General features: G+C 39.0%; 1 protein-coding gene across 2 annotated transcripts in view; it reads right to left on the reverse strand.

Moving 5' to 3' along the window:
• The window catches only part of ESR1 (estrogen receptor 1), a 263,766-nt gene that overhangs the window by 216,494 nt on the left and 24,260 nt on the right, over window positions 1–23,012 (reverse strand). Inside the window, exon 2 of one of the 2 annotated variants that reach the window (XM_059940977.1) lies at window positions 15,685–15,875. In XM_059940977.1, the coding sequence (XP_059796960.1) occupies window positions 15,685–15,875 (191 nt within the window). Of the gene's footprint in view, window positions 1–15,678; window positions 15,876–23,012 lie in introns of both variants that reach the window. The other variant, XM_059940976.1, reaches the window with a different exon arrangement.

A 23,012-nucleotide genomic window follows, 5' to 3' on the forward strand; every position in this document is an offset into this window, starting at 1 on the left:
CACTTTTCACATTTCTAAGAGTTAATGCAACAAAATACTCTGTTTTTGCCCCGAGGCAAGAAGAAACAGCCCATCTCAGGGGCACATTAGCACAGAGAAGATGTCCTCCACCGCTGAGCCTCACCTCGGGTAGCCGGGAGCCACCAACGCAGAGCCCGGAACTCCCTGGCACATCAGACAGCTTATTCGAGAAGACCAGAGCATCTGCTCCTTGTCACTGAGTAGTTAGTTTTCTATCCCAAGGCCTTCTTAAAGGGATAAATTTACTTTTTGTGATAAACAAACAAAAGAATAGAACCATTACAGTGATTAGTCCATTACAGCCAAAGATAACTCTTGGCTTTCAATTTTTCCAGCTGCTTCAAGATGACTTTCCTACCCTTTATCCAACCACTTTCAGAATGAAAAGTACAAAATTTCTAAATGAAGAAGTGGGAGCAGAATGAACTGCTAAAGTACATGTCATCAGTCACGATTGGCACAAGGAGTTATGGCAAAGGGCAGACCGTCGAGGTGAGGATCAAGCACTGTCTCCAGAGTGATCAACTCATGTATGTCGTCCATATGTGCAGGATGCTCTTCAACTGTGTGGGGCCCTCATGACAAACATAAGATGCAAATGCATTTGAAAGCACCACTCCTTTCATGAAAGCTTACTGTCAGGATGTGTTTTCTCAATCAGTCCTCAAATCTTATCACCTTTCAAAGTAATCCTTTTTCTTGAAAGGTCTGGGAAATGCTGGTGTAATGCGGAGTCTAGTACCTTAGCCAAAAGGTTAAGACACCAAGGGAAAAAAAGCCTCATTCTAACGCAAAGCTTTGTGAATTTCAGTGGCTGTCCCAGCATGTTCAAATCAAAGGGGGGAAACTCTTACTAACACTAGTCCTCTTGAATGACTAAATTTTAAGTCTTTGATTGATTGGGAACATCCTTTGGAAATATAAAGACTTTTTCATGCTGTGGGATTCGAGAAATATGAAAAGGAAGTTGAGAGCTGCCAGTTCTGGACATCTGGATTGCAATTCCTCATTTCAACAGGGTTTCAGTTCTATTAGCGTGCAACTGCCATCAACAACTGTTAACACCCAAGGCCCTCCCAAAAGGCTGGCTCTTCCTCCCTGGGATGTATGATTAGGGTAAACAATCACTGTTTGGCTGCATGACTGAAATATTTCATCCTTGCCGGTCAGGCCAGCTACTCTAAAGACCTAGATTCCTTAGGTATCATTGACACAAGGCCTTTCACCTCCTCTGCTATAGCTTCTCAACAACGCATAAGGAATACTATTTTATTGGCCTCAGCTACCTCATGTCCACCTGACGCAATTTCACTTGGGCCCATGAATAATAAAATGAAAGCTGTTACTTCAGTGCAAATGTGTCCTCTTGCAAACAGAGAATAAAAATGTTTTGAAACTCAGGTATGAAGACTTGCTAGATACACGACAATCCTTCTCTACTGAGGAAAAAGTAAAGTAAATACTAGTGTGAAATAAATCAATTACAACATGGATCTTTAAAATAATTTTTTATTACAGCAGTAAAGATACTTATTAGAAAAATTAAAATGCAGATTAGCAAAAAGATTAAAATTTAGTCATAATCCTATAACTCAGAGATAGTCACTGTTAATATATTGTAGTACCTATTTCCAAAGTCTGTACATAGTTCTTTCCCTCTCTATATATGAGTGTATGTGAATATGTGTATTTATGTATGTACCTATGTATATGTGCGCATGTATGTTAATACATACAACACACACACACACAAGGAAGTGTTTACAAGAAACTTTTGACTCAAAGACTTTCTCCTGTCTTGTATTCAGAAAAAGCGTCTCTCTAGGAAGCACTGAATGAGTAATACATGGTCCACAGGGCCCTTAACAGTACTTGTATTTCAAGGAAAATGGATCCAAAATCAGGATTGTGACTCTGGTGCCCTTACTTGGTTCAGGAAGCAGATACAAAAGTAAGAAAAAGGAGCAGGATACCTCAGCCCTGGAGTTGAACCAGCACCTACCTTGCCCCTCCTGGTCCTTACGTGGATTTACAAAAAGTCAGGAAGGAACACAGCCAGAACAGGTGGTAGAGTTAAAAAAAAAAAAAAAAAAAAAGTCCATTTCTGGGATCTAAATTCACGTATTGCTGTCATCTTATGCCTTTACACCAACTGCCTCAACAGTACCAACCTTAGGATAAAGTATTATACAGAAAGAATGGAGGAGAGAGGAATTGAAATGCTCCAAATGCCCATTACAAAATTGATTAAAGCTGATCAAATTATTTTTTTTTCTTCTCTGAGATCAGGTTTCCTGCCACAATTTTAAAAATTAAAGGATGTATCTAAGTTTATCATCTACCAGTGGTTCACATTATACGGAAGTTTATGTCAAAGCTTATAAGTGAAAGTCTCTAGCCATTTTTTAGAACACCATTTCATAAATATCTCATAAAATTAAAACCAGGGAAAAAAGTCAAGAAAGTTGCAAACATAAAAATTATGGAGTCTAAGCTGAGCCTACTTAAATACATCTTAGCTTGGGACCAATTGTTTTCTTCCACATCAAACATCAAATACATTTACCTCCATAATAGCTACATTATATATTACTTCAGAGGAACATCTTCAGATTTTTATTAACATCATTCCCATGTCAAACTTCAAAAGTAAACTGAAATAGCACATTATCCTGGAAATAAGTAAAGTGTTATCAACTTCTGAATACATGATAGACTTACTGCTAATAAAAGCGGTCCAGATATACACATGGAATATGTTTTTAAAATATGTTACAAATAATAAACCCATATATATATATATGGGTTTCATATATATTTATGAAACTGAATCACTTTGCTGTACACCTGAATCTAACACAACATTGTAAATCAACATTTCAATAAAAATTTAAAAAAATAAACTACAGGTAAACTTCAAAAAAAATAAAAATAAAAAAATAAAAAATCCATACTCCCCTAAAATATATAATGTTCTACAGTATTAAACATGCAGAAGTGAGCCATGAGATCACAACAATAAATCACAGGGCACTAACAATGAAGTAGAACTCTCCACCTGGTCCTCTGAACAGAGTATCAATTTAAACACCACAATGTCTTCAAGTTTACTCCAGTGCTCTGTGCCCACTCCCTCCTCTCAACTCATAACCTGATCTTCTGAGATACCCCTTTGTTCCTTTATACTGCTTTGAGGCATCTCCTGTAGTGCTGAGTTTAATGCTTCTATGGTTTAGTGTGTATTATTACAATCTTTCCATTTTTGTACAAGCTGAATTCTTAATTGGATCTCACAGTCTATGGATTTTATACTTTTGCATTTCTCCCAGGGCTAAAATAAAATGGTCACTCAAGAAATATCTGTTGCATAAAAAAATCTTGTTCTAAGTCTCTGAGCTCAAAGAGTTAGCCCCCTTGGGTAGAGAGGCTGTGAGGAACTTGAGCAAGGAGGTCTGTAGGCTAAGAAGACATGAGCTAAGAAAACTGCAATAAGGAAAAGCAAGAATTGGGTCTGGTAAAAGACAACACTTCATAGAAATCAGGTTGGGTGGTGAGAGGGGAGAGAATGGCATGTACCAGATAACACAGGCAGAGGGAAAACAACTCCCACAAGGGGTTGGTGAAGACACCCACCAAATTAACTTGATAAGAACAGAGGCCAGTATGAGGAACTGCACACGAGGAGGTCGGTCGAGAGGGCAGAGATGGGGCTGGTCTGCAGGCACTTGTGTAGCAGGAAGAGTGATCAACATGCTAGCAGTCAGAAAAACAAAATAAAGAGGAAAACCATCTCCAAGGTGACTACAATCTACCATCGTGTCACTGGTTAGTAGTAGTGGTAAGTGTACTTTTACATAATTTTCAAATGAAATCTCTCATTAGGAACTCTGAAGTGTCAAAGGAACAAAACAATTATGAATTTCAATTATCTTAAGAACTATAATTTATCTTCTCTGGTGTATAAGGAAAATATTGTGTGCATCACTTAATGAAATATAGTAAAGTGTGTGTAGGATTCTTTTAAATCACTGTGCTTAGATTTGAATCACACAAAAAATGTATATTTATAAATGTAATCTAGCCACTCACCCCTGGGGGATGACTTAAGAATTTTTTTACTTATTCACTCCATACTTCCTAATACATGATTTTGAAACTGCCAAATGGATCGGATAAAGATGATGTTCATCTGGATACAATTTAAAATCCATGTACCCTTTCTCAAAGAAAATAGAATAGTACCTCTGGCAGAGAGAAATGATAATTTAATAATTAACTTGTATACTTCTTTGTTCCTTTATTTCTTAGCAACTGAAAAAGTGAAATCTCTTTTTTATTTCAGCTAAAGGAAGACGAAAATGTGAGGAAAATAACAGAAATATTTCCCCCACTATATTCTCTGTTTCTCAAGTAAAGCACTGATTTTCTTTAAAAATATTAAATCTGCTCTAAAACTCACAAATGAGCAGAGAATTAACATAATTTCAAGAAAAAATTTTACAAAGTGGATGGCAGATCTATGAAACAGATTTTTCTTGAGTGTTGTTATTTTTCAGTCAAAAAGCCAGGCAAGCAGGTTATAGTATAACCTGTATGCACAGTTCTGAAATAGCAAAGTATAATATACAGTTCAGAAATGATCAGACTACATCTCAAAGTATGCTTTTCTCTGAATGAGTAGCAGAGAATCAGCCCATTCTTTCTGATAGGATCCTAAAGGAAATAGCATTTTAATGGTATCAACAGCAGCTTTCTATGAAGGAGAGGGAAATTTAGGCAGGATTAGGCCATGGGCCGCCATTGGTAGGTTTTGTAAGAACAGTGTTAGCACATAATTTTGAGGGCTAGTTAATGCCCTTTGAAAATGTGCCTATTAAAGGCTATCTATAATTTTTGTGTGAAATTAATGCCACTCATAAACAAGGCTTTCTAATGGAATTGTTGATAAGCTTAACCACTATATATGGGCACAGAGTCTACTACTTTAATGGAAATAGTCAATGCCATGACCAGGACAGAACCATTTAGTAGGGAAATTGGAAATTTAATTTCAATCAGATGGACAAAAAAATGAAAAAGAATGCTTGAAGTGGTAGCATAAAAACACCAGCGATTAAAAACATTTGGAACCTTCGCTTACCCTTCAAAGGCATTTGTTGCCATGGTTTTTAAAGACCTCTAAAAGCTTCAGCTGTGCCCACAAGAGCTGCCAAGAAATAGGGGCTCTATACTGATTTTATTTGTCAGATGCATTTTGTCTTAATTATCTCCAAGATAAAGATTATTTGGCTGAAGGATAAAAAAAGAAGAGCCACTGTCATTTCACAGGTAGAAAGACTATGATTTTGCTTTTCTGAGCCAGTCTTCAAATGCATGCATTCATGTGTGCATACACCTCTAATTTTCATACTGTAGCATTAAAGAGTAACTAGCACTTAAAATTGGTAATAGGGATGGCACTCTTACATGGAAGGAGGTTTTCAAGTCTTAAATTTTAGGATTGTGCCTTTCTTTTTCTCCTTTGACAACCAGGAGCCAAACATCTGGCAAGTTTACCAATAGCTGGAGGTAAGACTTTTCTTTTAAAAAGTTTCATTATAAATGCTTTCATTTGAAAATTACATGATAGCTCATATGTATACACCCTAAAACTCTTCTGCCCTTTGGCCCCAATTGTCTTATTTCTCTGTTGCACAATTTGCATCTTTCTGGGCTAGAAAAGATGTCTGTGGACTCCCATAGTATTAATAATTGGTCGGGGGGGAAGCTTGCTTTTTATTTGAACATCATGAAAATGCTTAGATTTGTTCCTGCCATTTACTATTTGTACAGCTAATGTGTTGGTACCAGCATGTTCTCAAATTGTAAGATCCTGGAGAGCAGCATTTGGCCCTATTGGGCTAATTTGTGATTTTCCTGTTTAGAAGGGCCTTGAACATACACTTTTAAGAATGAGAGTGCTTCTTACAAGGTTTTGGTAAGATCCAGGAAACTCATAGTATCATGAGAATCAAGAGGATGTTTCTAGAGTTACTTCTTCATTATTAATAACGGACAACCTTCAGGAAGTAGTTAAACCATTCATTTCATCAAGTTTCTTTAAAATTAACTGAGGAAATTGATTCCAATTCCCACTCCTGGACTGTCTGCAAAGTGCTGCTTCTGTTTCTGTAGCTGCTGGATAATTCTACCTGAATGTCCAGCTATCATGTCAAACTCAGTACGTCTGGAATTTAACTTACTCTACCCCTATCTATTTGGCCTTCCTCTTGATTTTCCCAGTTCAGGTGATGACACCAGCATTTTCCCTCTGTTTTTGAACCTCTTTAACTTCCTTCTTTTCCAGATATTTCATATTGAATCATCTTAAAACAATGTAGATTCTTTCATTATAATATCCTTCATTCTATTCCTTTTTCCCATTTCACAAATACCAAAGTTCAGATTTTTAGTATGTCTAAGGTATGTGAATATCAGCCAAATTCATTCTCGTGCTTTTAGTCGGTCCCTTCTCTGGTCTCTCCTAAATGCCTCTGGCAGATTAATCTTAATTAAAGACTGTTTTGTCATAACTCTCCCATGACTGAAAAAATGTTATGGCTTTGTGTTGCTTAAAGCAAACTGATCGTAACCATCCTTTCATTCCTGTATTTATTCATTGAGTGACTCCTGTAATATGAGGCCTTGATTTGGGCCTTGCCTTTGGGAGACTCACAGTCAGTAAGAGAAAGACACACATACACAAATACAAGCAGACCTCAGAGATTTTGAGGGTTGGGTTCCAGATCACTGCAATAAAGTGAATATCACAATAAAAGGAGTCACACGAATTTTTTGGTTTCCCAATGCATATAAAAGTTATGTTTATACTATACTGTCATCTATTGTGCACAATAGCATTACGTCTTAAAAAGGTACCTGTCTTAATTAAAAAATACTTTATTGCTAAAAAATGCTAACCATCATCTGAGCCTTCAGCGAGTGGTAATCCTTTTGCTGGTGGAGGGTCTTGCCTCAATGTTGATGGCTGATAACTGATCAGGGTGGTGGTTGCTCAAAGTGACAATTTCTTAATATAAGACAACAATGAAGTTTGCTACATCGATTGACTTTTCCTTCGACTTGAACAATCAGAGGCTACTGTAGGGTTATTAATTGGCCTAAGTTTAATATTGTTGTGTCTCAGGGAATAGGGAGGTCCAAGGAGAAGGACAGAGACTAGGGAACAGTTCATCAGTGGAGCAGTCAGAACACAACATTTATCAATTAAATTCACCATCATATATGGGTGCAGTTCATGATGCCCCAAAACAATTACAATAGTAACATCAAAGATCACTGATCACAGATCCCCATAACAAACATAGTAATAATGAAAAAGTTTGAAATATTGCGAGAATTACCCAAATGGGATACAGAGACATGAAGTGAGCAATGCTGTTGGAAAAATGGTGCCAATAGACGTTCGATGTAGGGTTGCCACAAACCTTCAATTTGTAAAAAACGCAGTATTTGCAAAAAGCAATAAATCCAAGGGCAATAAAACAAGGTATGCCTGTACCTGCAATCCTAGGCAATGGGAACAAAGTACAGTCATCCCTCAGTATCCTCAGGGGATTGGTTACAGGATCCCCCTCAGATACCACAATACGTGGCAGTTCAAGTGCCTTATATAAAATCACCATAGCATTTGCATATAACCTACACACATCCTCCAGTATACTTTAAATCATCTCTAGATTATTCACAATACCTAATATAATGTAAATGCAAATAGTTGTAAATACAATGTAAATGCTATGTAAATAGTTGGCTGACACAAGTTTTGCTTTTTGGAACTTTCTGGAATTTTTGTTAATATTTTTAATCGGGGGTTAGTTGAACCCACAGATACAAAGTGCTGACTGTAATGCGGAGTGCCAAGAAGAAAGAGAACTTCTGCATTAACATCAGAGGTTTGATGACAATCAGTTTGACTAGGACAAGAAGAAATTTTACAGGTAAATCCAGAAAGAAATTCCTAGCAAAGAAATGGGATGGTCAAGTTTGAATAACAGTATGTAGTCCAGTCTTAGAGGGTCTACCTCAGAAGTAGAAACGATGACTTTAAGACAACCAGAAAGATAGGCTAGAACAAGACTGGGGAAATCCTTGAATGCTTGGTTGTCTAAGGATTATTCCATGGGCCCCGAAGTCATTAAAGAATTCTGTGCAAAGTATTGTTATGATTAGTGATTTGCTAATGTTAATAGACTGTCAGTGTGCAGACAGGTTTGGAAGAAGGAAAACAAATGAAGGAAGTGACTTAAATGAAGAAGGAAAAAGGAAGAATTAAATTATTGCAACGATCCTGGTGAAAGTTAATGGGGCAAGCTCTAAGTAGTGGGAATTAGATGGATAGACATTAAAGAGATAGACCCAACAGGATTACACAACAGTTCTGATGGGAACCATCACAGGGAAGGACTGCAAAGTGAAAAGATGAGGATAACTAACACCAAGCTTTTAAGTGTAGATGCCTGAGGGAATGGTGAGAGAACTGATATAAAAGTAGTTAGGAGGAGTGGCTAGTGTCAGGGATATGTAGGTGTCACTAAGAAGCAGGGTTGGTACGGGAGCTAAACTTGGAAGATATTTACATAGCTGTTATACTGTAGGTCTTAAATACTGTACCCTAGGGCTACCATAAATGAGTAACTTCAAACAACATAAAGTATTGCCTCACAGTTCCGGAGGCTAAAAGTCTGAAATCAAGGTGTCAGCAAAGCCATGCTCCCTCTGAAACCTGTAGGGAAGAATTACTTGCCTTCTGGTGTTTGCCAGCAATCCTTGCTGTTCCTTGGCTTGTAGATGCATCACTTCAATATCTCTTTCCATCATCTCATGGCATTATCCTCCCTGTCTCTCTGTCCAAATTTCCTCTTCCAATAAGAACATTAGTCACCATACTCTAGTATGACCTCATCTTAACTAATTATATCTGCAACAACCCTATTTCCAAATAAGGTGACATTCTGAGGTACTGGGGGATTAGGATTTCATCATATCTTTTTGCGGGGGGGGCACAATTCAACCTATAACAAATATGTATGACATTGCTTAGGAAACTGGGCGGAGAAAAGGATGAGAATGTGAAAGGAACAGAGGTTGCAAACTCTCCGGAATGCCTGCTTGTAGAGAGACGAAGAGGGAAAATAAAGAGGCAGAGAGAAGACAGCAAGCCCTCTCTTCTTTCACAGTTGATTTACCCAATTTCCACTGTGCATTTCTTGGTTTACACTATTTCACATTTCTGGAATTCTTCTCCAAACTTCTTAATGCCTATGAAAATCCTCCAATTCTTTCCAGGCCTATATCAAATATACCACTTGCATTAACACTTCTCTTGCTAGCCTTACCTGATGAAATAACTCTGTTCTCTGAAGCCCTCCAACAGGTTTTATCTACTATTCTTTTGACTTCTTGCCATGACGCGTGCCCACATGACTGTAGACATGGGAGTTATAGCAACAAACAGGGCAGACCAAACCAGAAATCAGCTCTCACTGAGCTTCCATCCAAGTTTGGGCAGGATATTTGAAGGTGGCACCTGTTGCAGACAGATAATAATCAACCAAATGAATAAATTTAAAAGTTCATTAAGGGTTTAAGCGCCTTAAAGGAAAATAAGAAAGGTATGTAAAAAAAAAAACTAGAGGCAAAGGTTTGTAGGGTAATTTTTGGTGGGGTAATCAGGGGAGACTTCTCAGAGAATGTGGTCGTGTACAGAGATTGAATGACAAGAAGCCAGCCAAGTAAAGAGCTGGGTGTTGCAAGCAAAGGTAAAAAGGGAACCATATATACTAAGGTCCTGAGAAAGGAATGTGTGTCCGTCGTGTGTTGGGAGAAGAGAAAGATGGCCATCGTGGCTGGATTACAGTGATGGGGAGAGAAGGAAGCAGGAATACGACCATGCAGAGTATTTTAAGGCATAGAAAGAAATCTGGACTTTAAGTGCAGTGAGAGTTTAAGTTTAAGACCATATGACCTGATATCTCATTGTAGTTTTGATTTGCATTTCTCTAATGATTAATGATGTTGAGCATTCTTTCATGTGTCTGTAGGCCATCTGTGTATCTTCTTTGGAGAAATGTCTATTTAGGTCTTCTGCCCATTTTTGGATTGGGTTGTTTGTTTTTTTGTTACCGGTCAGAATGGCCATCATCAAAAAATCTAGAAACAATAAATGCTGGAGAGGGTGTGGAGGAAAGGGAACACTCTTGCACTGTTGGTGGGAATGTAAATTGATACAGCCACTATGGAGAACAGTATGGAGGTTCCTTAAAAAACTACAAATAGAACTACCATATGACCCAGCAATCCCACTTCTGGGCATATACCCTGAGAAACCCATAATTCAAAAAGAGTCATGTACCAAAATGTTCATTGCAACTCTATTTACAATAGCCAGGACCTGGAAGCAACCTAAATGTCCATCGACAGATGAATGGATAAAGAAGATGTGGCACATATATACAATGGAATATTACTCAGCCATAAAAAGAAATGAAATGGAGGTATTTGTAATGAGGTGGATGGAGTTAGAGTCTGTCATACAGAGTGAAGTAAGTCAGAAAGAGAAAAACAAATACAGTATGCTAACACATATATATGGAATCTAAGGGAAAAAAAAAAAAAAAAGGCCATGAAGAACCTAGTGGCAAGACGGGAATAAAGACACAGACCTACTAGAGAATGGACTTGAGGATATGAGGAGGGGGTGGGGTGAGATGTGACAGGGTAAGAGAGTGTCATGGACATATATACACTACCAAATGTAAAATAGATAGCTAGTGGGAAGCAGCCGCATAGCACAGGGAGATCAGCTCTGTGCTTTGTGACCACCTAGAGGGGTGGGATGGGGAGGGTGGGAGGGAGGGAGAGGCAAGAGGGAAGAGAAATGGGAACATATTGTATATGTATAACTGATTCACTTTGTTATAAAGCAGAAGCTAACACACTATTGTAAGGCAATTATACTTCAATAAAGATGTTTAAAAAAAAAAAAAAAAAAAGACCATATGACCTGATTAATGTACCTAAAAGGCCTCTCCTGCTGTCACTTGGAGACTAGACTGCAGAGGAGCAAGTAGGGAAATGTGGAGACAAAAGACTTAGTATTTTGGGGTGCATGTACTGCCAGGATCAACTCTGAGTTGTATCTCTGAAAGGACTCCAGAGATAAGGCAGTTTTGTAATGAGAGAGGAGCCTCCACTTCTACCCCATCCTCTGGCCTTTTCTAGACAGGGGCGCATAGGCCAAGACAGAAGGCGACTGGAAATGGGAAACTTAGCATAAAAACTAACCCATCTTGGGCAAACAAGAGTGAATTCCTAAGCACAAAAGAGCTAAGTTCTCTTTTCACAGACCAGCTGAACGGGCCTGAGGTTCTGTAGAAAGTCAGTCTCTGCTTACCCCTGGCAGCTGTTGAAGGAGCTATCCAGGGTGCTGGACTCTCACTCTGAAGCTTTCTAGGGCCTGGTGGGTGAGGACATCAGTTATCCTTGTCGGACCTAAGACCCCCACTGTGCTGAACCCTAGCCAGACTCCACCCTGATACCATGTCCTTCTGGCCTTAGCTAACCTTTACGTCAACATGGGCCTGGGCCATATCTGTTAAGCATAGTGTTACGCATCTTCCATAGATGCCTTAGAAAGAAAATATAAAGTGGCAGTGCAGCTAGGGGTGTATAGATAGGTTTGAGCCTCCACTGTGCCTCATGACCATTTTAATATAAGACCATAATATGATCTTTATAATATTTATTTGTAATATTATGACCAAGAAGCGAGCTCCAATGAGTCCTTTTTCCTTTGAATAATGTTCAAAGGTAGTACTTGGCTGCTGAACCTATAACCAAATCTGCTTATGTAACTCATCCAAGAGTCTCTGCCTACAACACATCTTAAGGAACACTGCTCCTCTACTTACAATGATTAATAAATTCACAGAATACCCAATTTCACCCATCTCCCGTAAATCGTGCCCTTGACTTCACTTTAAAAAAAAAAGTATGTTCAACTGAAGGCCATTATTCAATTTCTTGAGTAATCAAGTTCATACGCTAGGTAGGGGATGAAAATTTGTATGCTTTCAAGTCAAACACTTTACCTCTTCAACTAAACACTTAGAGCACTAGAGTATTCTGATGGATACTCATTTCTAGCTCTCTTCTTAAGCAACAAGAAAAACAGGAAGAGCTACAGCATCTTCAGAACTTTCTACCTGCAGCATGTCAGACCCTTCACTGTCCTTAAATAGGTTTGAGGGGCAGCGTGATTTATAAAGAGTCACAGAAGTTCAGTAAAACTTTTTAGTTCCAAGCTATCAAGACTATGATGAGAAAGACTCTATTGCTCTGCTGTTTTCCTTTTATATACACAAACAAATCAAATAGATGGAAACGCCATTCAAGTCAAAAGGAAATAAATGACTTGTTTTTACACAGTCTAAGAAGAAATATATGGCCCAGGAATGTCTTAGATGGTATATTAATTTTGTTAATTTTTATTCACAGAACTCCCCAAACTCTGTCTTACCTCCTGGTCTTTACCCGCATACTCAGTCCCATTTTCATGTGATTGAACACTCAACCTGCCCTTCTTCATTTTGCTCACTTGCAAAATTCTCCAGACAATTTTAAATCAGGAAACTTTCTCTGAGAGCCTGACTCAAGCCCCACCAGGAATAAGTGAAGTTTGGACTCCTGTAAAATCTGCACTCACCCTCATCTTGGTACTTATCACACTGTAATTTAATTGCTGGTTTATTTGTCCATCTCTCCTACTACCTTTAAGCTCTATGGGGGTAAGGACTATGTCTTTACTGTAATTGTATCTCCAGGACCTCACACAGTGCTTTGCTTAGTAGAGGCATTCAATGAACAAATTAATAAATTAGTGAACTTTATAATTTTTAAGGTTCCTCTCTATCTTTAAAAGTTAATAACTCTGCCTTGTTTCCAGGCTTCCTGCAGAACTTTGGACTCAATAGTCATCTCATTTAAGAAACCTTCTATAAATGTCTTCATACCATGATAAGTAAGAAGTTTCTGAAGCCACAGAGAAATTGCATTTGTAAGCAGTTTATATGTACAACTTTATATAGTATAATGAAATCCTACTATTTAGTCTGTATGTACAAGTTAGAAATCAGATACATATTTTAACTATCAAAGAGTAAGCAAACATTTTTTTGAATATTTGAACTTGAGAAACAGCCATACCAACAAAATATTTCTTTTTATACACTTACATTTACTTCATTTAATTTTTATAAGTATTTTTTTCCTGTGTTTTCTGTTCCGATGCCTTAACGCCTAGAGACAATACTAAGTTCAATGTGGTGTTACATAGCACACTCCTAAATGCTGAACATACGTGAAGAAAATAATTTATGAAAATACTGTCATTGTTCCTTGGAGGAAGATAGTTTCTACCTTCAATCTCAGTCTTTTTACATTTATAACTGACAATATCTTCTTATATTCATCTATTGTCTTCCCTATCTGTATCATAGCACAGCACTTTATACTAACTTACTCTCTAATCCTATCATGAGAACGTGTACCTTTGCCTCCCCAAATAAATTTCCCAAATTCTAAATTTTGTGGGATTATGGATTACTTCTTACACATATTTTTATTTCCCTCAGACTATCTAGCACAGGTACAGAGTAAGTTCTCAATAAACATGAAAGACAAAACGTTAGATTTGGAAACCATCGATTCTCTTGTCATACATTAAATCGGGAGTCAGCAAATTATGGCCCACAGGTCAGTCCTGGTCAGCTACCTGTTTGTGTATATAAAGTTTTATTGGCACACACCCATTTATTTACACAGTGCCTATGGCTCCTTGCAGGCCACAACGCCAGAGATGAGTAGCTGTCACAGAGACTGCATGGCCTGCAAAGCCTAAATAGTTACTCTCTGGTCCTTTGCAGAAAAACTGCTGACCCCTGCTCTAAATCATTTTTACAGACGAGGGAACTCAGTCTCAGATAAATGACTTGTCCAAGTTTGTAGCTGAACCTACCCACTAAGTCTACCTCTGCCAGATGATTTTTCCATACCAGATTAAATGCTTGATAAAAATAATGGTATCTTAGATTATATAAAATTAAATGAAAAGAGGAGTCACAAATGAAGATGGCTGTCAGAAGACCTTTAAGGGCTTATACTAACTTAAACCAAAATACAAATATCATTTTTCTAAATTAAGATAGTATTAATATCTGCTAGTAAAATTAAATAATCTGTGTTGGTATGTATCTATATACAAAAATCCACTATCATATAATATTATAAATTTTATTAAAATTCTGATAAAAAAAGTCCCAGTCTTACAATAGATTTCTAAAAGATGTTGAAAGTAATAGTTGTCCAAAAAAAGTGCTTTTAAAATGGACCAAGTTGACCTCACACGCTACTCTATTAAGATATGAATAGCCTTTAAAAAAATCCATCCACTGTCAATGAAAGGAAAAATAAATAGTGTGTATCATCCCTCAGCCTTCACCCCACATCAGGGCAGTGAAGAGCTACAGCAGAAAGTCCATGAGAATAGTGATTCATTCTCTATTCAAAAGTGTCTGCAATCAGTACCTATTAATTTAGTAGACTCTGGTTTTCAACAAGTTACTTCAGTCTCAATTTCCATAGAGGGAATCACACAAAAACTCCATCAGAAATATTCTTAGTATTTATATACTAAACTTTGTTTAAGCTGAAAAGATAAAGGAATAAGAACAGAGAAGAATGGTCCAGTATTAAAACAAAAGGTTAATCCAGCTAGTTTAAACTGCTGTCAGATCTCTGTTTTTGTCAAAGGATCTTTAGCATAGATATTTTAGGTAGTAAAAATGATTGTTTCTCCCAGTATATCCTATATAGACAATATAGCAACAATATAGACACTCCTGGAGTAGAAATGAAATGTAGCTGGCAGTCTATCAGAGAAGCTGCACTTGGAAAACTGTATAAAAGAAAAGGATCGAAGAAGGCATTGCAAATGACGTGAATGAAATCTTACAGGTGTATACTTAATAACTGCTTGATACAGATAATACATCCCTTATTACAAGTCACCAGCCATTGAATCTTCTCATTTTAGCAAAAGGTCATGTCATCCATTGAGGCAACAAAGAGATGGAAGAAGAGCAAGGGAGGAACGAGTTAAATTAGAATTGGTCTGGAGCAAAGATCAGAATGCTTATCTGCGCAAAGCTAAGCTGGAGAAATAATTATATATGGATAATTAATATCACACTACATCACATAAGCCTAGTTGCCTACAACACATAAATATCCACCTGCCATCCCCCAATCATGGCATGGACAACATCTCAGAGACACAGCTATTGAAATCCTCTTCCTCTAGAGTTGCTCAAGACTGTTGGGATCTTGCCAAATGGAGGAAGCATAATGACTCTGCCACAACTGCCCTGACATTTGCCAATTCCTTCTCCTGGGATCTTGTCTCTTCTCCATGTTTCTACCATAGATACTAGTGGACCTACTAGGTATTAGTGTTTTGTACAAATGGCTGATCATATGCCTTCCTCTGTTGCTTCCCCTCTTAGGATTAAAAAATGGGATAAGTTGTTTGCAACACACTATTACCTTGAATACTTCTCTTGAAGAAGGCCTTACAGCCCTCGCAAGACCAAACTCCATAATGGTAGCCTGAGGCATAGTCATTGCACACTGCACAGTAGCGAGTCTCCTTGGCAGATTCCATGGCCATGCTTCCCTTGTCACTGGTGCTGGCCAATCTCTCTCTGCCACCCTGGCGCCGATTATCTGAATTTGGCCTGGGGAAAAAAATAGGAGAAAAAAAACAAAAAAACAAAACAAAAAAAAAACAGTGAATCCATTAACATTAGAAAAGCAAAACATGCACTCTCCTCTAAAGAATAAGAGGCTTGGAAGATGTAGCAGATCCACTTTATTCTGACATTTTGAAATAATGAATCATAATGTAAGCTAATCTTTCATTACCTCTTGCCGTCTGTTGCAGCAAAAGGTGTTTGCCTATTATATTAACCTTGAGGGGAAATTGTTCATTGCAAACTTTCTTAAAAAATGGACTTCCTACACCAGAATATATTATCCAGAAAATGACAAAATGAAATTAGCTGGTTTCTAATAGACTTATTCATTTTTTTAGGGATTCTCAATTAACCCAGAACCATTAGAGAGCAATGCTCATTCCAATTCTAGACCACACTAAGGGCCTTTAGAAAATGGAGACAAAGCATAAAACAGCTGGAACATTTGAAAGTCAGATGAACTGATGAACAACATAGAACATGTGTAGAAAGATAATTCAAATTTTTACATCATTGTTACAAGGTAACCCCGGGTGTCAGTTGTTATGACTTGACTGTAATTTGAGGATACTAGTCAATATTCAATATTCCTCTTCAAGAACATGTAGAATGAGAAGAACAGAGGAACACAAATGATTACACCAACCTTGAAAATGTTCAGGGAGGAAGCGTATCTCAGAAAAGAAACTGAGAAGGAACAGTCAGAAAGTTCTGGGAGAACCAAGGAAATGGGGAAGCAAAAAAGTTTAAAGAAGTAGAAAGCTTTAAGAAGGGGAGTGTGACCAATCGTGTCAAAGGAGCAGAAAAGTCCAATAAAACCAGGACTGATAAAGTGAAGTTGGATTTGACACAGAGGACACTTAGCAAGGAGTTTCAGTAGAGAGTACAAGCCAATCCAGTGGGTGGAGAGTGGATGGAACGTAAGGAAATGAAAATGAGTGAAGGCCATTCCTCTGAGAACTTGGACGTGAATCGGAAGAGAAAGAGATAGGGTTGTCACTAAAGAATATAAAGACAAAAAGGCGTTTTGGAATGGAAGGGGCCTGAGAAGGCTTCATGGAGGCTGAAGGGAATAGGCCAGTAGGGAGGGAATGGTGGAAGGTACGGAGAAGGGAAAACAGAACAAAGGCAAGAAGGAAAGTAAAGCAGTTGGGATTAAATACACAGGTAGAAGGAACAGCCTCACTGAAGACACCTTGAAGAAGACAGGGAGCAAAGAGGTAAGGAAAGGAGTAGATGAGACTAAGTTTGCATGTCTCATCTAACCACGTATAGGAGCAGAAATGACATTGACCCAGGATTTGCTAGGCATGTGCAACAGAATAAAGGTGGTATGAGAGAATTGGGGAGTATATAGCCAGAGCCCAGCACAGTGCCTGGTATGTAGTTGGCACTCAATAATACCTTGAAATGAATGGAGTGCTCCAGGGTATATAAGGGGGAAAAAAAAGAAGTAGAAAAATATTGGAAGGAAAGATGGAATGAAGCCTATGACATTTAAAAACAAAAACAAAATAAGATGAGAAAAAGTGAATTGAAGATAGAGCTGCCAGGGTCTCTCGGTTAAGGAAGCTCATGCTTCCTGCTTTCCACTCCCTGCCCAAATAACCAGACCACCCTGACTCTCACCGCTCCTCCCCTTCACAAGCCTGCCTTTCCTTTTAGCTCAAATTGTACAACCCTTCCTTGCCCTTCTCACTCATTAACGTCGCCCACAATTTTGTGGCAGTGGCTCTCAAACTACATTTGCCGTAATATTCACAAAACAAGGAGCTCCTTGGGTTGAGTGCGTCTGACTTTGCCAGTTTGTTCCATTCTAAATGACTTAGCTCTTAGGTTGGCAGCCATAAGCAGGAGATCTTTATTTTTTTAATATCCTTAGAGAGAGCTGCCTCACAGTTTTCAATTCTAGTTCATATTCTGTTACCCAACTCCTTCCATTTCATCACCATGCCGTCAACGCCCCCCCAAATAACCTCAAATCTTTCTACTGTTTGTTTACTAATGTCTCATGCACGATTCAAGTCAGCAGGTAGCCGCTGTGAAGATTTCACTAGAGAAGCTTAGCACCTGGGGAGGGAAGGGGTGGTGAGCAAGCATGACATTGCCAGATTCGATGTCTTATAAACCTTATTAAGTATTGACCCTCGGGAACCAGCTCAGCACCCAACACATAGCAAGCATTCAATACATGTTTGTTGAATGAATGAATGAGTGAATAGTATGTGCATGGGCAAAAGTTCCAAGGTGGCAAGTATCCTCCACCCATCCCTGCATAATAAAACACCGTATTTTTTTTTAATTGTGGCAAGATAAACATAATATAAAATCTATTACCTTAACTGTTTTTAAGTGTACAGTTCAGTGATAAGTATATTCACACTGTTGTACAACCAATCTCCAGAAATTTTCCATCTCACAAAACTGAAACTCTTTACCCATTAAACAACAACTCCTCATTTCTTCTTCCCCTCAACCCCTGGCAAACACCATTCTACTTTCTGTCTCTATGCATTGGCATTCTGGATACTTCATATAAGTAGAATCATATAGTATTTGTCTTTTTGTGACTGGTTTATTTCACTTAGCATAATCCATGCATGAATTCCTCTCTTATTAGCCACTCCTAATCCCCACACACTGGAAATAACGTATCCCTGTTCTGAACTCGATAGCAGGTTTTTCTTTACTTCTCTTCTGCTACTTACTACATTATCACTCCTTCAATTGTACATTCTCGTCTTCATTGCTGTCCACTAAGTTCCTTGTGTCTTATCTTTGGAACGCTGAGTGTTTATAGCACAGAGCCTCTTCCAGAATAGGAACTCAATAAATATTGATATCAAACGAATTAATCAATGACTGAGTCAATAATATAACAATTTTCAAAACAATATAAATAGGATATGCAAATACTGTTTTTAAGAATATGGGTAAAAGATGTAAGAGCAAAAGCCCATTTTCCCCAGATCTAGCAGAGTTGCATGCTGTCGGCAAAATGCCTTTCGTCCACACTTTACCTTTGAGATGGCCCTGGAATACTGAAAGTCTACTGTAGACATAGGGCATAAAATCAGAAAGCTTCCGAGAAGAAGAGCAGGGAAATTACACAGGCCACATTTCCTCTCCATAAAGCAACTTTTTTATCCAAATGGGAAGTTCACATATATAACATTGCCAGTAATCATTTTGGCTCAGCCCTGCTCGATGAAGACTCCCAGACCAGGGTTGCATAAAAACGAATATAATCCAGATCAAGTGAAAAGGCAAGTGAGATCATCTCATGGGTTGCAAAGCCCTGCGGCACCTTGAAATGCGATGCTCAAGGCTCTCTTGAGAGTCAAGCCAAGCTCATTTGGCACAGCTGCATCCAGATAGAGATCCGTGTCCTCAGGATGCAGACTCACTTGGCCCCATTATCTGCAGTGGAAAGGATCAGAGAGGGAGGTGCCCATGTCTGGACTCAGACCAACACACAAGGGTGGCTCAGGCACCAACCCAAGGTTAGACCAGTCCCCAGGGATAAGCCTACTTACAGGTCCCGGACTCACCTCTTCCAGCTGTCCTCTGCCTGGCCTTGCCCGACTGCAGCTGTCATAGACACGGAACCTTTAGCCTCACACCTCTCTAGTAGGAAGTGCTTACATTACATTTAGGGCAATCTTTCTTCCTCTCTCTCTGCCTCAGAGGCCCTTTGGCTTCTCCTTATTTCCACAGGACCAACATTAACTACTCTCATTAACTACCTTTCATGTTCTAAATGTCTTCAGGTTCTGCCTTCCTAATAAGAGGCTTTGGATAAAAGCCTTTTTATCCATTTGGATAAAAATGCCCTCTCCCTTTATCCTACGTGAAGATTTAACTAACTCTTTTGTCAAATTGCTAAAATGTCTCCCTTTTTGTAAAACTTGTCTCCTTTTCTCACTAAATTGTCACCAAATTTAGTGAGTTTCTCATCCTGGACACTTCCTCATAAGACATAGATAAGAAGTTGACTAGTCTATTAGGCTACGTATTAAGAGATTAGATGTTCTTTAGCCCTACAGATACCTTTAAAGATTCTCTGAAACGAAGTAGGGCAGAAGCTTGAGTGAGACATGGAGGGATGTTCTGCATCAGTAACTTAACACATTTCAACTTTGAGGCACACAAGTGACTAAGGAATGGAGTAAAGCAATGGCAGGAAAAAGAATGGCAGAAGCTGGAGAGCATCAAATAACAAAAGACACCACCACTGCACCTATGGAAACTAGAAACTCAACTGATTATATTTAGTTCCATTTTCATTACATCAGTTTGACAACTAAATATTTCCAAATGGATGCCCCACTGATATTACATACTCAATATGATTAAGAGAGATGTCAGAAGGCATTCATATTGAGGTCAGAGAGTGGACTCTCTTGGACCAAGTAAAAACAGAGCCCATTAAAAAGTATTTGCCAGGAAGATTTTCATTAATCAAAGGAAAAGTTTGAAGTTCAATGTAACCAAATACTCTTGTTTTTCCAACCACAAATCATGGTACCAGCCATCCAAAAGCATGATTCCCCTGATTAACCAAGCATTTAAAATTTTTTTAGAGCCTTGGTTTCTAAAGGAAATATTTTTTGCAAAGTTAAAAGAATCAACAAATATCCACTCCCTAGAAATGTGGAGGTAATTAAGTGCTAGTGGAACAACTTCATGAGGTTCCCTCACCAATCAAATCCCCGAAGTTGTGAGCAGCCAAAGTTCCCTGAACTTTCTTTTCATGGCATTTACCATAATTTCCAGTCCCATGTTTGAGGCATTATTGACAAATATATGTTCCCTGTGGTAAACAGTACATTCCATGAAGGCAGGGACCATGTCTCATTTGCTCCCAATTTTAACTGACACACAGTAGGCCGTTAATAAATATTTGCTAAATGTACCTCCTACATCTAAGCCATCATCAAATTCAGTCCATCATTTCTTCAAAACTCAACGCCTATCCTTCTTTGCATCCCTGGTTTTCATCATTCTCGCATAAGAGACCAATACTCCATGTCTGAATTACTAGAATTAAAGTCCTGTCTCCCATCATTCCTCAAATTCATCCTGCCAACCACTGCCAAAAGAATCATCATAAAAGACAACATTCATCTCTCAATAACTTCTCATTGCCTATACCCGGGGATCATTACCTCTTTGGTGGGTCATGGACTTGTTTGACGATACAATGAAAATGCTGAAACTGTCTAGAAAACACATAAACAAACTTTCAAACTTCTGCCTATAATTTTAGGGGAGTCATAAACCAGGAAAACTCAAGTTAAAAAATCATCAACAAATAAAATTAAGCCCAAGTGCTTGAATTCCCTGCTCCAATCAGAACTGGTCTCTTTGTAGCTCCCTGAGCAAAATTTTATCAAATCCACCTCTGAGAAATTGCTCACACTATGCTCCCCACTTAGTCACCACCTCCCATCACCTACACATCTCAGCTGTCAGATAAAACCATGCTTCATTTTCCATATTCCATAAGGCTTATCCTACATATTCCAACTCACACTGGTTCAGCTTTAAATTCTTACAGCAGGTAAAGTCTTCACCACTTCTCTGGACAGCCACTCACATCTCACTGGCCACTACTCCACCTCTATTTCCTCTGCAGGATTTTCTTCCCCCACCAGGCTCCTAAATGTCAATGTTCCTTGAGGTTCTGCCCCCAGCCCTCGGCTGTCTCAGCTGACAGCTCTTTGTGGGAATCTCAGCCATGTGTGTGACCACAAGAAACTGCCGTCCCATACTCCTCTCCTGGACAGCAGACCTAGATGCTAATTACCCACTCTGCAGCTCCTCTTGAATGACCCTAAGAAACCTCAACCTTAATGCGCACAAAAATAAACTCAGGATCTTTCCCTAAAAGCCTGTTCTTCGTCCTGCATTCCCACTTTTGGCCCTATGGCCCCTTGATCCACCTGAGGCATTCAAGCATGCTGCTCCCCCTGCCTGGAACACCCTTCCTCACCCACTGAATAACTCCTATTTATCCTCCAGTTCAAAGTTTAAACTTAACTTCCTCCAGGGAGCTTTGCTGACCTCCATGAGCTAGGTTAGATGTACCCTGAACTCCCCCTATTGTAGTAGAGGTCTTTACTCCCTATGATATTGTAATTTATTATAAGAAATATATATTTGGTCTTCATCCCCATTCCTTGCACAGAGTTCCTAAAACCCTTGGAATTTCCTAAGTGATGAAAGCAACAAAGGTATCTCTTGTTATGTTAACAAAGTGACTTTTGGACCCCATCTCAGGAGGAGGGTTGGTTGCCAGGGGAACCAGCCAAGCATTGAGGGTTGGAACTTTCAGTTCCACCTCCTGATTTGGAGGGATAGGGGAGGGGATGGAGGCTGAATCAATCACCAATGGCCAGTGATTTAATCAATCATGCCTAGGTAATGAAGTCTCCGTAAAAACCCAAAAGGAAGGGGCTGGAGAGCTTCTGGGTGGGTGAACACACAGAGGTATGGAGAGAGGGGTACACCTGGAGAGGGCATGGAAGCTCTGCACCCCCTCCCCATACCTTGCTCTATGCATCTCTTCCATCTGGCTGTGATGTAGTAAGTCAAATGTTTATAATAAACCAGTAATCTAGTAAGCAAAATGTTTCCCTGAGTTCTGCGAGCCATTCTAGCAAATTAATCAAACCCAAGCAGAGGCTCATGGGAAACTTGGATGTAAAGCCAGTTGGTCAGAAGCACAGATGACGACTGGGCCTTGCGATCAGCATCTAAAGTGAAGGGCAGTCTCATGAGACTAAGCCCTTAACCTATGGGATCTGATACCACCTCCAGGGAGCAAGTGTCAGAATTGAGTTCATCGCTTGGTGGTGTGTTAAAACACATACACACATACAGAATGCAGTCAGAATCATACTTCCCTATTCAAAACCCTCATGGCTTCCCACCACACCAAGAATAAAATTCAAAGGCCCAGCGCCATCTGTTCCCTGGCTGTCACTCTCGCCTGGACCCCTCACACTGCTTCCCTCACTCACCAAGTTCCAAGCGCTGAAGTCGCTGCTGCGCCACAAAGGCCAAGTGCGTCCAGGTCTCAGCGCTCTTCTCCTGACTTGTTTCCTCCCTCCACTC

This window comes from Balaenoptera ricei, chromosome 12 (genome assembly GCF_028023285.1).
Source record: "Balaenoptera ricei isolate mBalRic1 chromosome 12, mBalRic1.hap2, whole genome shotgun sequence".
Taxonomy (NCBI): Eukaryota; Metazoa; Chordata; class Mammalia; order Artiodactyla; family Balaenopteridae; genus Balaenoptera; species Balaenoptera ricei.